The sequence below is a fragment of the Diadema antillarum genome, unplaced genomic scaffold, assembly GCF_040938485.1.
Source record: "Diadema antillarum isolate AM-2024a unplaced genomic scaffold, OU_Dant_1.0 seq00001042_RagTag, whole genome shotgun sequence".
NCBI lineage: Eukaryota > Metazoa > Echinodermata > Echinoidea > Diadematoida > Diadematidae > Diadema > Diadema antillarum.
Genome location: NW_027271873.1, coordinates 601,985 through 616,451, shown reverse-complemented (window position 1 = coordinate 616,451; position 14,467 = coordinate 601,985). Strand labels below are relative to the sequence as shown.

Sequence of the window (14,467 nt, the reverse complement as noted above, 5' to 3'; positions counted from 1 at the left end):
TCAATCGTTTGATAATTTGATAATATGATATAAATTTTGTTAATGGATTGAATGGATACGTTTATTTTCTTCCTGCAAATCAGGTACATTGTAATCCTAATATTGACGTTTTTTACGACATTACTGGAAGAAATTTGAATTATGTATGACATTATTCTAAAGAAAATGGAATCAAGCACACACACAAACATCTGACTTTTTCATGTAGCTGCAATGACAAAGGAGGACAGGGTCTAAGCGTTTGATTCGTATTCCTTGTTGTTATTGCTAGGTATGCGACTATGCGACTATTTCAAAGTATCTATCTGCGTATAACTATCTTTGTCTCAGTTACATTTGTAGAACAGTAGCATATATATACATTATATATGTATATATATACTTATAGCTATCATTTATATCTTAAATTTGTGGCTCAGTAGCATTATGGCTCTGTAGCCGCCAATCACAAAACTGAACTCGAAGAAAAGTAACCACAATTTCGCTGGCTTTGAGATTTCCATCCAAACTGGGACCACCTTTCCTTTAATGTGTTCTTCAATGGTATTTTGCGGAGAATTGTGATTTTATCTAAAAAGTCACTGGTAGATTTGGAATAATTCCCAATTTTCCTTCTGTCTGGGAGAGCCTAAATTGGTGCTTATTTGCTTTCGAATTCCATGGAGGTAGGTGGAATCTCAACATCATCGGTGCGAGAGAGAGAGAGGAAGAAAGAGAGGGAGAGAGAGAGAGAGAGACAGACAGACAGACAAACAGTGGGATAAGGAAAGAGAGCTGGAAAAAACTCTGTGATCGTGGAAGATGTGAAAGTGTATCAGATACAGTCGTCGCAGTTTCATAGGGACTCGGATAAACGGGAGCGCTGTTGTACTTGGATAATTTTTCGGCAACGGCACGCTATTCTTTTCTGTTTAAACGGAACTGTGATTAAACGGGACGAAATCGTGAGTGAAAAATCCATAAAAAATTTGCACAAATTCAGAAAGTTCATTTTAATCGAGACAGGTTTTTTTTCCCCCTACTGGGATATTCACCATTCTATCATTATCATAGGCATAATATTCATTCAAACATCAATGCGCTTTGGAAACAGATAATGAACTATTGTGTCTCAGAACATCATAACATCACATATCGTATCAAGAATATAAGTATCTACGTAGACACTATTATTTTTTTCTGAAACACTTGCAGCTAACAATAATGTCTAGCAAGAAATATTTCATTACTACAATATTCCCTTCATGCTATCTTTACATAAGTGAAAACGAGGTACTTTTTTTCTCTATTTACAATAAAAGATTTCCTTTCTTACGAACATAGTAATACAATTTATTCGAGAGAGTTGCTTCATCGGAGCAAGTTCTCTTGAGTCGTACTGATTAAGAAACAACGGCTGTACACAATACACCACTCACTCATGCCTCTACCGTGGCAATTACTGTGACGGAAATTGAAAAGACGGCTCTAAATCAATCCTAATATGATCATAAGAGATCGCGTGGTTAGAGGGAAATTATTTTCACCAATCGAGACTAATTCCGAACACGCGAATTGATGTAAAGAACGCTTATCGCTGACGACAAAATGCCGGAGGAAGCCTAAAATTAAAGGCGCATGGCTCGACAGAAAGACGACACAAACGGATAGAGAAAGAGACAGGGGAAAAAGGGTACAAGTGAACACTGACGACAGCGTCACAGTAGTTCAACTACCGTTTCTCGCTTTTATTTGCACTTATGAACACGGCGTTGTAGTCGTTGGAAAATGCTGAGTGTGACCAAGTGTCACAAACCAAGTCATATGTAAAACACTTTCTCTGACTTTCAATTTCATTATGGTGTAGCAATAATGCAAATCATTCAAGCTCAATGACAGAACATTTGAAGAAGAAAAAAAGAACAACAAAAAAGGAAGTACAGTCAGACTAGCAATCACTTAGGCCAACATAATTCCACAGGCAGGTGAAACTTGTCTTACTGTCAATCAAGGACAACAAAAAGTTCTGATGACGATAGAACGGTTGCCAGAGGTACAATGAACTCCAAATTCCATCGAGCTTAACATTTCCCAGAACTCTATAGCAAGAATATTCGAACGACTGAAGCACAGGCTCAACTGACAGTAGAAGATGCGAAGCGCCGCGGATATTGAACGGTCTGCCCTGCGGATAACTGGATGCGAGGGATCAACCAAATGGCTTGGTATCTCTTATCCGGTCTGGTGTAATAGAGTTTAGGGTGGGGGATTCTCATTCATAAGGGCAATAGGTTAAGCTATCCATTCGTGTATGATGTTATCCATGCACTATAATGTTATATTGTGTATCTCGGGCAACATGTTATCCACGCACTATAATCTGATAATGTCATATTGTGTATCTCGGGCAATATCTGTTTCCCACCCATCTGACATCGTGCCATGAGTGCTTCCGCTTTAATGCTTTGCAGACACTTGATCACAAAACGGGAAGTGAATACGTATATAGGAGGGGGAAAAGACGAACAGTATAATGCGAAGTCGACAATAGTGCTCTCATCGGCGCAGCCATGTTAATTGAAGAGCGCAAATCTCTAGCTACCGTGTCTGATTTGGCACACACGCTAAACGGAAATCAATAAGATGGCGTGAGTTATTGAAGGGGTATTTTTGCATGGGAGCTGGGGCGGCGCTTTGTCAGTACATTACCCTTGCCTTATCAGCGGCATCAGTTTCACACACCTAATTAACCTTACCAGATTAGTGTTCAATGAAAGATTGTATCTGTGAACACCTATCTCTATATATATATATGTATCATATATATATATATATATATATATATATATATATATATGTATATATATATATATTTATATATGTTATATATATGTATATATGCGTGTATATATATACATATATATATTATATATAAATATATATATATATATATGTAATATATATATATAATATTCAATTCAATTCAATTCAATTCATTTATTTTTTCATTCTTCTTTTTTTTCAACAAAACATAACGCATAATATATTTGGAATTACATCATAAACATAAACATTCGACTTTGTAAAAGATAAATGATACAAATAAACAAAAGAATGCATACTGGCAAAAAAGTACAAAGTTATGCTTCAGTTGAGAAAAAAAAAAGAACTGAGAGGTCCACTAAAAAGCAAGCTTGTATGTTGTGAACCACTCAAAAAATGAACAAACTTATGAATTACTTATTTACAAATACTTATCACAGTTATAATTTACGACAGAACGGAACAAGATAGGAGAAATACAAAAGACATGACACGACTTGACAAAAAAGACGGAAGGAATGGGGAGAGAGAAAGGAAAAGAAAAAAAGAGAAAGAGAATAAGAGAATGCCTACACGCTGAACTAGGGAAATGGAACAGGGGGTGATTGAGAATGTGCTTCAGAGGGCTGGTACTGCACGCAGATGTGCAGGGATTTAATGGCTATTGCATAATAATCCATGTAATCCATTACGTAATAACGAAGTCAGTAAACGAAAGATTGGTGGATGGATGATGAACCCTGAGGTGATGAGATCTAACTAATGACGAAATACATCAAAGAGGATTTAACAGAAATGATTTCAACTTGCGCTCAAAAGAATGCAAAGAAGGGGAACTTTTTATTTCACAGCTTAATGAATTCCAAAATCTAGGACCGGTGTATATAAATGTACACTGAGCTAATAAAGTTCTCAGGAGGGGCAAATGAAACTCATTAGATTGTCTAGTCGGATAATTATGAAAAAACTGATTCCGTGGAAACATTGAATTGAAAATACTGGGAAGTGCATTTGCATTGTAATTAAACATAAACTGACCAAGCTGAAAAAAATACAAATCTTTGATTTTCAAAATCTTATATTTAGTAAACAATGGCTCTGAATGGGAACGTGGCGGGACGCCGCATATGATACGAAGTACCTTTTTTTTGCAGTAATAGTAATTTATCTAATAAAGTTTGATGGGCACTACCCCATGCTAGGAGTCCGTAATTAAGATACGGTAAAATCAGAGAAAAATACAAGGTCAACAAAGAGGACATTGGAATATGAGACTTGAGTCTATTTATGATACCAATATTACGTGAAATGATTGTACTAATGTTAATAATGTGCGGTCTCCATGAAAGTTTATCATCCACTGTGATACCAAGGAATTTTATATGAGATACACGTTCTAACAGAGTGTCATCAAAAATGATATTTGTGCGCAAAGCTTCTACAGAATTGCTAAAAAGCATATACTTAGTTTTCTTGAGATTAAGTGATAATTTATTAGCTCTTATCCACTGAGTAACTTTTTTCAGTTCAGAATTAACAATGCTTACGAGAGTATCTGGATTTCGGTGAGAAAAGAAAACATTGGAATCATCAGCAAAAAGTATAAATGAGAGTATATCAGATGATCTACAAAAGTCATTAATATAAATAATAAAAAGTATGGTCCTAATAAGCTACCCTGTGGGACGCCACATTTAATAAATTCTAGATTTGAGTCATTCTCGTTCAGAGATACATATTGTTTTCGATTTTGCAGGTAACTCCTGAACCACTCCAAGGCCTTCCCCCGTATTCCATAATGAGACAATTTATATAATAAAATGTCATGATTTATCGTATCGAAGGCCTTGGAGAAGTCCAGGAAGATACCAATAAGATGAGAATGATTATCAATAGTATGCGCGGCGTGGTCAATAAACTTCAAAAGGGCATGAATGGTACTGTGTTTCTGACGAAACCCAAATTGAGAATTTGTAAAAACATTATGAAAATTAAGAAAATTAATTGTTCTTACAAACACCAATTTTTCCAAAATTTTAGATAAGGATGAAAGCAAAGAAATGGGTCTATAGGTACTTACATCAAATTCATCTCCTTTTTTAAATAAAGGAAAAACCTTAGCTATTTTCATAATTTCAGGAAAAACACCACTTAGTATAGATTTATTGAAAATATATGAAAGTGGGTCAGCAATTGATGATATAATTCCCTTTAAAATATATATGTATGTATGCGTGTGTGTGTATGTCTGTAAGATTATTTGAAATCTATACAAGTCTATGTATACATATAATATATAATACACACTATTCATTTATTCTGCAAGGATTGAAAAATGATATCTAATAAATATATATGTATATAAACATGTCATTTTCATAATGTATTATTATGTAACTCAAGCGTAGTGACATCAAATTCAGGGAAAATGTTTCGCCTGCTGACGTTATGAAATAACATTCAACTAAACGCACTTCCAATATCCTTCTTGAAACGGGTTTTCCTTAATTGATTATAGGTGGAGGTTGAGTCGAACAAGCCGTTGGCATGCGCGTTTTCTGGTATCTAAGATCATCATTTCTAGAGACATCACATTGTGTGCGGGCACAGAGTAATTAATATGCCTGTACATTTATTGCCATAAGTTAATAGAACAAAATATAGATAAAAACAAAAACAACGTTAAAAACAGTATAGAAATAAAAACAGCTGGGGGAAATCGTAATGTAAAGCAACCCATGCATTATTTCTACCAAGTTAAACCATTTCTTTCCTGATCCTAAAGATCCCATTATAAACTTCTACAAGGCCCCTCAAGATTCTATATAAGGCAATTTGCAGAGCGCTTCCTCTATCTATTTTCGTTCGTTTTTCAAATTCAATGTAATTTGAATGACCTTCAGTTTGCTTTAAAGACATTTCTAAGTTCATGTACATATTATTCCTTTTCTTTTCAAGACAGGGCGACGAAGGGAAGTAGCGGACATTCATTTGTCAAGAGATGAGCATGTGACCCTTCAACAGCGTGCATTCCCTGAGCAGTATGTCGTGTAATAATCCCTTCTGACCCAGTTTAGCATCTGCACATCATTATAGTTTATGGCTCAAGATAGGGAGAGTCCTTTTATACTGCGACCTTTTCGTGATGGCAAATGAGTGCGTGCGCGACGCCAGTATGTGGGCGCCATTTCTGTCCGTGCTGTCTTCTACGACATGACGTCACAGGATTTTATCGATCACGCTCCGAGCAAAAGGTATACATGGCGCTGATCATTTGTGTCCATAAATACACTATGAACACTCACACACACACACACACACACACACACACACACACACACAGAACACACACATAAATACACCTCAAAAGACGCGGGTGCTATGTGGTGTGAATGAGCTGTGCATTAGTGGCATGCAATCCCAAATCAACAATGTTGGCATTCGTTTGTCACGCACATACTCGACCAGTAAGTTAATTCCAACATTGATTTGTTAGCAATTTATCTGACAAAATTCATATCCAGACCAATAACTTGCTGTTGTTTTTTTTTTTAAATATCAACTAAAACAGATGTCTACCCATACCCTCGTGAAAGTTATTCGTAATTTGGAATCTGTAATTGTCAATGTCAAGGATTATTTCTTACTTATGTCAAATTCATCAGGCAAGTTTGTAAAGCTATAATCGCATCGAGAAGTTAGCACGCGAGAAAGACAAAGCAATGTGCTGGTTCGTGTTTTGTTTTTAGAAAGTTGTGTTGTGAGTGGTTTCTCTTTCTTTCGTTCTATCTATCTATCTATCTATCTATCTATTTCTCTTTCTCTCTTTCGTGAAATATGGGTAAAAATCGCATTACCGCTAATGATTTTGCTTCCCCTCATACTAGCTTTCAGGAAAAGAAAAAGGATTTTCAACAAAAAATATGAAACGGAGGATGTGCAGTCATCTGTGAACATTTCATGCATAAAACAGCCAATTGAATGGAGCAGCCGACATTTTGGAAGCGACTCACTTACGTTGATTGAATTGCTCTAGGTTTGTTAATGTATTGTCATCGTAGTAGAGTATGAAAAGGTGGCATTATACTTCAGTTTGAAACGTTAACTCGCATCGCTCGCAAGCCGTCACGTGAGACAAAAAGGGGTGACCTTTGACCTATGAAACGTCATTTACGTGGAGATCCCGTATGCATCAAAGATGAAGCCTTTGATGCATGAATAACGCTTTTATCTCATATTTTATGAAGTCATACAGCGTGTAATGCGGTTGCCGCTGACTGTGCATAATATGTACTATAACCGGTGTAAAATCCACTAAATCAGTCATATCCAAAGGTTCTTTCCTTGATATCTATTCATTTTTGTGATTTCAGCACTCAAAAATTTAATCATCATAAGGCCACTCAATAAATTTCATTAAAATGTAATAATATATCAAGTAAATAATTAAGTATTTGTGAGTGCACAAAGAATATCTTTGAAGAGTAAAAAAAGAAATTGTGGGCGGGGTTTCAGCTTTTTCACTTTGTTACCACATTGTGATCGTCTGATTTTTTTTTTCATCATTCTCCCATAGTTTCCTGTTTCCTTGTGCCCTGTTATGATGTGATTTGTTAATTGTTTAAATCAGATGTGTGCTCTCCATCATAAGCAAGCCTGGCCTCTACATTTTCCTTACTGAAAATGAAACTGTAAAAAGTAAAATACTGAGAACAATGGAACTCGTGGAACAGCTTCTTTGGTATTCATGACATATATATTTCGTTATACCAGAAATGGTATTCCTGCCAGTATTATACATTTTGAACATGTTCAAAATTTCTTTACGGAAAGAAAGGCTGTTTGCGACATTTGAAACTGTTTGCGAATTTGATTCAAACTATTTTCGAACCCTGACGAAACTTAAAAATTCTCTAAAATTCGTTACGTTTGCAAACATTCGCTGTTCAATCAAAATTGCCAATGAGATACCCTCTTAGAGGGAAACTTCGAATTCTTGTTGACGCCCACAGCAGATTCGCGCGCTTTTCTGCGAAGGAAATCCAGATTCACTTGAGTAGATTATTGAAGACAGCTTCCGCGACCATTGCGGTGGTATATAGTTACGTCTTCAGCCGCAGAAAACACGCTATCTTGTGATTGAGCACATTCCTGAAACCTGAAATTAGCGCGCAGTCTTTGAAACTTTAGGCCACCAGAAAGCACATCTGCGCATAGTGTTCCTCGCACGTAGGGCCAGCTGTCAGGGTGCTGCAGTATTATTGCTCGGAAAGGGAGGATCCTGCTGAGTTGTCTTCATGTTGGTCATATCATTTTTTTCTAACCCAAGTTTCACCCAGCCAGTTGTTGACGTACAATGCATGCTCCTTCATTTCAGCCCAAAGCTAACCAACAACAACATCTTAAAAGGAAAGTGCAAAAGAAAATACAAACTAGGTTAACAAATCACATGAACTCCAATTAGCCAATCGACGACGCGTATTGAACGCCACAGTAAGTAGTACTGAATAAAGGAGATACAAACTAAGTTAACAAATCACGTGATCCCCAGTTAGCCAATGGGTGACGCGTATTGAACACCAAAATAAGTGAAGACTATGCACTTACCTGTGTTTGTTATCCTCATGTCGCTGCCGAAGACAATATGAAAGGGAAAGACGTCGAAGAACAAATTGGCCCTGAGTTGCGCATGTCCGTTCATCGACCCCGAGAGCCTCGTCCTTTCACTAAATTCGTTATTGTCAAACTTTAAGAGAAACTTCACGTACAGTGTATCCTTGCTTGCTTGCCTCTCCTCCAACACTTCCACCTTAACGTCACGGTTGTAGAACTGTTTGGCCACCTGTTTCAGCTGTCCCTTCACGTAGTGGGTGTACCCCTGTCGCTTCGTCCGGTAGTGCAGGGTCAGACCGTTCACGCTCTCGTCGGTGCAGAAGAAACTCGGCGGCTTCATCTTCGGGTAGCTGAAGCGGAGGTACTCGTGCAGGTTGTCGAGCCCGTTGAGGAAGTCGCGGAGGCTGCGGCCCAGCACGCGCAGCATGCTATCATAGTCGTACTTCTTGAGGAAGAGGACGAACTGGACGCCCGTCTCGTCCATAAACTTATTCTTCTCGTAGCCCGTGACGTCGTGCACGGCCTGCGCAAGGCGCGGGATGATCTTCTCGCTATACATCCTGTGGGTGACGAAGGTGTACTCATGCACCCGGGAACGGTCTCGGATCTTGAGCCAGGCGGCCTCCCCGAACTTCTCCTTGATGAACTCGCACACGCTCTCGATAAGTAGTCCATACATAGTGGCATTCCTCGAGAGCGGCCGCACGTTCAGAAATAGGCCTCAATGCTTAGACGCTGCTCCAGCGAGGGTTAGGAACGTCCATATCGTCTGATTCCACGCGCATCTGTATCGGGTGGGAAAATAGAATGAAACAAAATCAGAAGGAATGAATGGTAATGTGCAGACTACAGGTCACGAGTCGAGAGCGAAAGTAGCACTCCTAACTCCTTTTGTCTGAAACGCAGACGCGGAAGTGCAGCTGAACATGCTGTAGCAATTTGGGTAGAAATAATGAACTTTGATTGACTCGCACTTTAGATGAAAGCGGATGTCGGAATTATCACACACGGACCTCATGACCGGGAACGCAAAAAACATTGTACTTGAACATCACTGAAAGGACAACGTTCGGCAAGGACCCCCATTGCAAGATGTAGCATAATTCTGTGAGTGTCTGTGTCTGTGTGTGTGCGTGTTTGTGTGTGTGTGTGTAGCTCAATCTAGATGTGTTAGTTAACCAGGGACCATATGCTAGCTACGCCTACTTACTGTCCTCTGTAGGAGACAACGGCTTGCAGAGAAACCAGGCTAATGGTACGAAGTAAATACAAAGGGAGGAAGAAGACTCAATACAAGCAGACAAGGTTGTGCAAACCGAACATCTGGGTCGGGAGCGTTACCAAACAATGGTTGCTGAACTCTTACTCGCATGTGGTTTTGCACACTGCAGGTTGTAAGGAAAAGTTAGTTCGCAGTCTGCTTTCCGGGTAAAAAGCATATTGTTTGCAGGAGGAACTGTGTTGAGCCTGACCTAAACTTGCTCCGGGGAGGATATTTTTCTGCGGTGACCCCTGAACTTTCAGAATCCTATAAAGTCTCAACATGTCGCGTTCACCAAAACAAACGAGTCGAATCCAAGTTCGACCCTGCTACGAAGTACATGTATGATACAGCGTACACTTGTATTATGATATTCTGATCAAAATCGTCTTACATATTTGTTTCAATGCCTGCGTCGTTCATTTAATGCCGTTGTTCAAGTTGCAATCTTCAGAATTTGTGAGCATGAACTGGCCCAGTGTTTTCTACATGTACAAGCATTGTATACTTTTTCTAATTTTCCTATTTTCCAGAGAACTTCGATGCCGGTGACTTGCCGTTTGTCATTCTCCCTTCTTGTGGTGGTCTCCGGGCCGGCAGCGAGGGAAAAGTTCACTTCATCCTGGCTCGGAATAAGACCAACACATCCCAATTTGAAGCAGTTTCGTGGGCGCGCAGATTCAGACCAATAAAGTAGTTTTCTTCAGATTTGAATATCATGTATCCTTTAAAAGCATCAGAGATCTCCCAAATATCCGTAATAGTCTGAATCATTCCAATAAATTGTGCTGGACCACGGTTTGAATCGTGCGATATCATTCTATATCCAACACATAGTTGAACTGAAGTTGTAATGAGCCTGTAACTTCTATACCCGTCAGGAAGACAGACTGAGCTGCGAGAGAGGACTACTACCATTAGGTCGATTATTTTTCGTCTATGATTTGGATAACAAGAAAGCTCGACGGGTGGTATGGGCAAACATTATGGGTCTTGTAGAATGGATGCCGATATGAATTTGTCGAGGATAATGGATCTCCAAATGCACCTTCATGTCTACAACTCTCGCCTCCTCGACGCACGAATCTTGAACACGAGGATGGCATATCCCCCGTCACTATCAATAAAACAGGAATCAATTTCGGGGCATTAAGGGCAATACGGCCCCGATGACAAGACCTAGCTCCAAATACACGCACTCTACGAGGGTTTAACGAGATGTTTTGTGTTTGTTTGTCTGATATTTCTTTATATTTTCCCTTTTTACTTGTTTTTAAGACCGGTTCTCAGAGACAGAGAAGGGAACGAACCAAAGTCGCAGACAGGTCGCTTGCTGTTGGCTTGAAAGTACCGTTATAATCCTGGGTGGAGTTACAAGTACATAGCACGTCCTACGTAATTGTTTTGCAAGATCGTTTCCCCTACTAACGGACTAATCCTCCCAGAATCCAAGTCTGAAAATACGCCATTGACTCTGCACATACGAGCAAATTGCAAACGGTAATGATGGAGTTAAGTGGAGATCATTCAGAAATGGCTAACTGGAAACGAAAACAAACATATATCGGAAGATATGGCTACCGATAGACAGCAATTTCTAAATGTTATAACTAGCTTTACAAATATTAGGGGAATGAACTAAGAATATAGGGTTTTCATAATACACATGTATTTTGAGGCACGGAATGACTACTATGCACAGGCGAAGGGAACAAAATGCGCCTTTGATCACAGCAAAATGGATGGTACGATGACTAACAAGCACCATCTTATCAAGATGCCTCTATTTTAGATGTAAGATTTATCCGTTTCAAGGTTTTCTCTATCATTTTATGTTTGCTCAGGAGTGTGGGCAACATTACAAATGAGTGCGTGTATATATGTTTTGGGATTTGTCTTGAGGAGAGAGAACAAAACAAAAAGCAAATAAATCACCAATATCTTTCAGTTAAAGCTAACTTTTGAATTCATCACGTACATCCCAGAAATCCACGTTGACATGCAATGACGGTGCGGCTCAGGACTGTTTATGACAACTTAATCTCAGCGAAACCAGCTACTACATGATCTCTTTAATCATGTTCGTCTTGACAAACTCAACATTCGTAAGTTACTTTGGGATTCGCCCCGCTCTCCCCCTCTTCCCGTGACGCTCTCTCACCCTCTCTCTCTCTCTCTCTCTCTCTCTCTCTCTCTCTACTTATCTTCAGAAATGATATCAGATCCAGTTCAGGGCAGAATTCTTCATCAGATTAGTTTGGTTAGTCTAAGAATAGTGGATGGTTGTTGTTGTAAATGGTATCAGCGTGGTCCACAAAAAACTTCAAGTATACATAGCAGAAAGGGAGAAGAGGAATGAGAATGGCGCATGATAAATGTTGTCTCCTCTCAAACCTTCTTTCTTCCCTTGAGATAAAAGGGTCACAGCTTTGCTTAGTCAACATGGTGTTGCTTTCTGGCATGAACAGCTCGCTTTCATTCAGCGGGCATGCAATGCCTGCTAACTAGAACATCTCAACGTTTACTGAAACAACTGCACATTGCATGGTTACAATACGGGACTTTGCCAACAGCTAATTTCCATTACTAGATTAAACACGATCTGTCAGTTCATGTATTTGGAACAACGTGGACGTTTCTCTGCTATTTTGTTCACATTAGTCTAAACGAACACACATTGTGCGTTGCGTTGACTTTATGTTCAATGTCATTCGGACCTAAATTGCTCCGATCCAAGTTGTTGCGGCTGAAATCCTTCTGTCCGCTGAGCAAACATCGAATAAACTCATTTAATTAAAGATGTCCTACCCTAACAAGAGAATGAAGAAGTCACGCTCTGCATAACGGATAGTAAAACTTTTTTTGCTTTGTTTTCTTCTTTTTCTACTGCGGAATAATTCATATCTAAATGTTAGACAGGTTAAGCACTGGACATTTATCTCCCCAATGTTCCTTTACCATCAAAATCACATATTCATCTTCAAACAAAATTCCGACATCGCCAACTAAAAATCGTGTAACTATATACATCCGAGCAAATATCTTAAAAATAGACAAATCCACACGAAAATCAATAACAAAAATAACATTACATTTGTGTGCAGTACTTAACATTAATCTTAGCATAACATAAGCACAGGAGAGAAAACAACAAAGATACAAAGTAAACAGGTAAGGTAATAATTGTTACATCAGTCATCCAGCGTAAGTATTGCCCTTTGCCGGAGTTCCCGGACTACGCAATGGAACGGTTTGGCTATTTGAATAATATCATTTCGAAGAATTCGACTGATAGTCTACACATTGGTTTGGCAAATTGAGGAGTGAATAATTATCCGTTCCAGGTAGATTTGGATTTGATATGATTTCAATTAGTTAATATAATTTTAATTACCAACGTATGACTTGCTTTAACAAGAGTCATAGGACACCCGATCGATATCTCGCAAACATTCTTCTTTTTTAAGTCATTCGAGTGGAACAAATTTGAATGGTTTTACTCTGGACTTCTTTTTTTCTCCCGACAATCAGCAGATACGAAAGAGACTCAGAAGACGACTGCATTTCTAGGTCACTAAATGGTTCCCCCCGGACGACCCGGGACGGTGGTCCAGTCGGGTGGTGTAGCTCCCACTGGGAGACAGCTGGTAGCTAACACTCCTATCAGGTTCAGAATACCACCCTCATCTCGGGTCTATTCAACCGTCGACACCTTCATTTCTCCCCCAGTGGACACGGGGGGAAGCTTGTCCTCTGGCACACAGCATCCGATACCCTCGTCCCCACTTCGTTTAGTCTGCCAAACCATAAGGGAAATCTCTGGTAATTACGAGTATTCGTTTACCTGGATCCCACCCCGTCCAAAGTCTAGAAACTTTGATAGAGAGAAAGCAGTGCACATCATTCGTCTAACGGGACTACCCAATCTGATCTAATCAAAGTTTCGCTAACATCAATCAAATCATTCCAAAATACCAAATACTGTATCCAATAAAATGTGAACACAAAATATTTTATGAAATCGGCATTATCATTGATATCTCTGATTAAATAATCAGTGAGACCTTGATTATTACCTTCACTTTAAATCCGTTGTCACAAATTCTGTTAAATTCTCACGGTTGTGAGATGTAAATAACATTCCAGATCAGGGGCCTCGAGACAGTTCATAGTCTTGTAACTAAATTCAACCCTTTCCGTGCCGGAAACTTTTGACAGTGTACACAATGCTATGAAGTCTTCTTGTGTCAATGGGCACTCAAGGCACACAAGATACATGGTGGCCTGCAGAAGAACAAAGCATGCAGATTGGTGACACAATAATATACATCGTAACAGACGACTCCAGTGAATGTTAGAAGAGAAAGAGAGATTTGAGAAGCTGTACCATGGGTAAAGAAGACATTACTGTTGTATTCATTTTCCTCGTCTTGACTACACCTCCTATAGCTCACTTCGTGTTCCGCTGGATAATTAAAATATCACCGTTCATCAGAGGACGGATGTCACAGCAGTAAGTAAAGATCACTTGCTTCTGAGCGAACACTAAACATCTTTTAGCTCGGAAGGCGTGGTCGACAGGTTTTTCAGGGTGCTGACTGATGAAGTATGAAGCGACGCATATGATAAGTAGTAAAATATATGCCGACATTCAATTCATGTGTCAACATCCATTATAACGCTTAGTGCCACTGTTCTCCGAGCTGATCTATCTTGACCTCATGTCTATATGAATCTGTCGTCAACTCGCCGACGTATCAACAACTATCCCCGACGAACATACGGGGAAGA

At 39.2% G+C, this 14,467-nt stretch overlaps 1 protein-coding gene across 2 annotated transcripts in view; it reads right to left on the bottom strand.

Annotated features, from left to right (window-relative positions):
- LOC139743031 (soluble guanylate cyclase gcy-31-like) overlaps positions 1-14,467 on the bottom strand; it is a 204,556-nt gene that overhangs the window by 82,123 nt on the left and 107,966 nt on the right. Inside the window, exons 1-2 of one of the 2 annotated variants that reach the window (XM_071653536.1) lie at positions 13,753-14,142; positions 8,410-9,200 (exon numbers count right to left, since the gene is read on the bottom strand). In XM_071653536.1, coding sequence (XP_071509637.1) covers positions 8,410-9,094 — 685 coding nt within the window. In that variant the 5' untranslated portion in view covers positions 9,095-9,200; positions 13,753-14,142. Of the gene's footprint in view, positions 1-8,409; positions 9,201-13,752; positions 14,143-14,467 lie in introns of those variants that run through there. The other variant, XM_071653535.1, reaches the window with a different exon arrangement.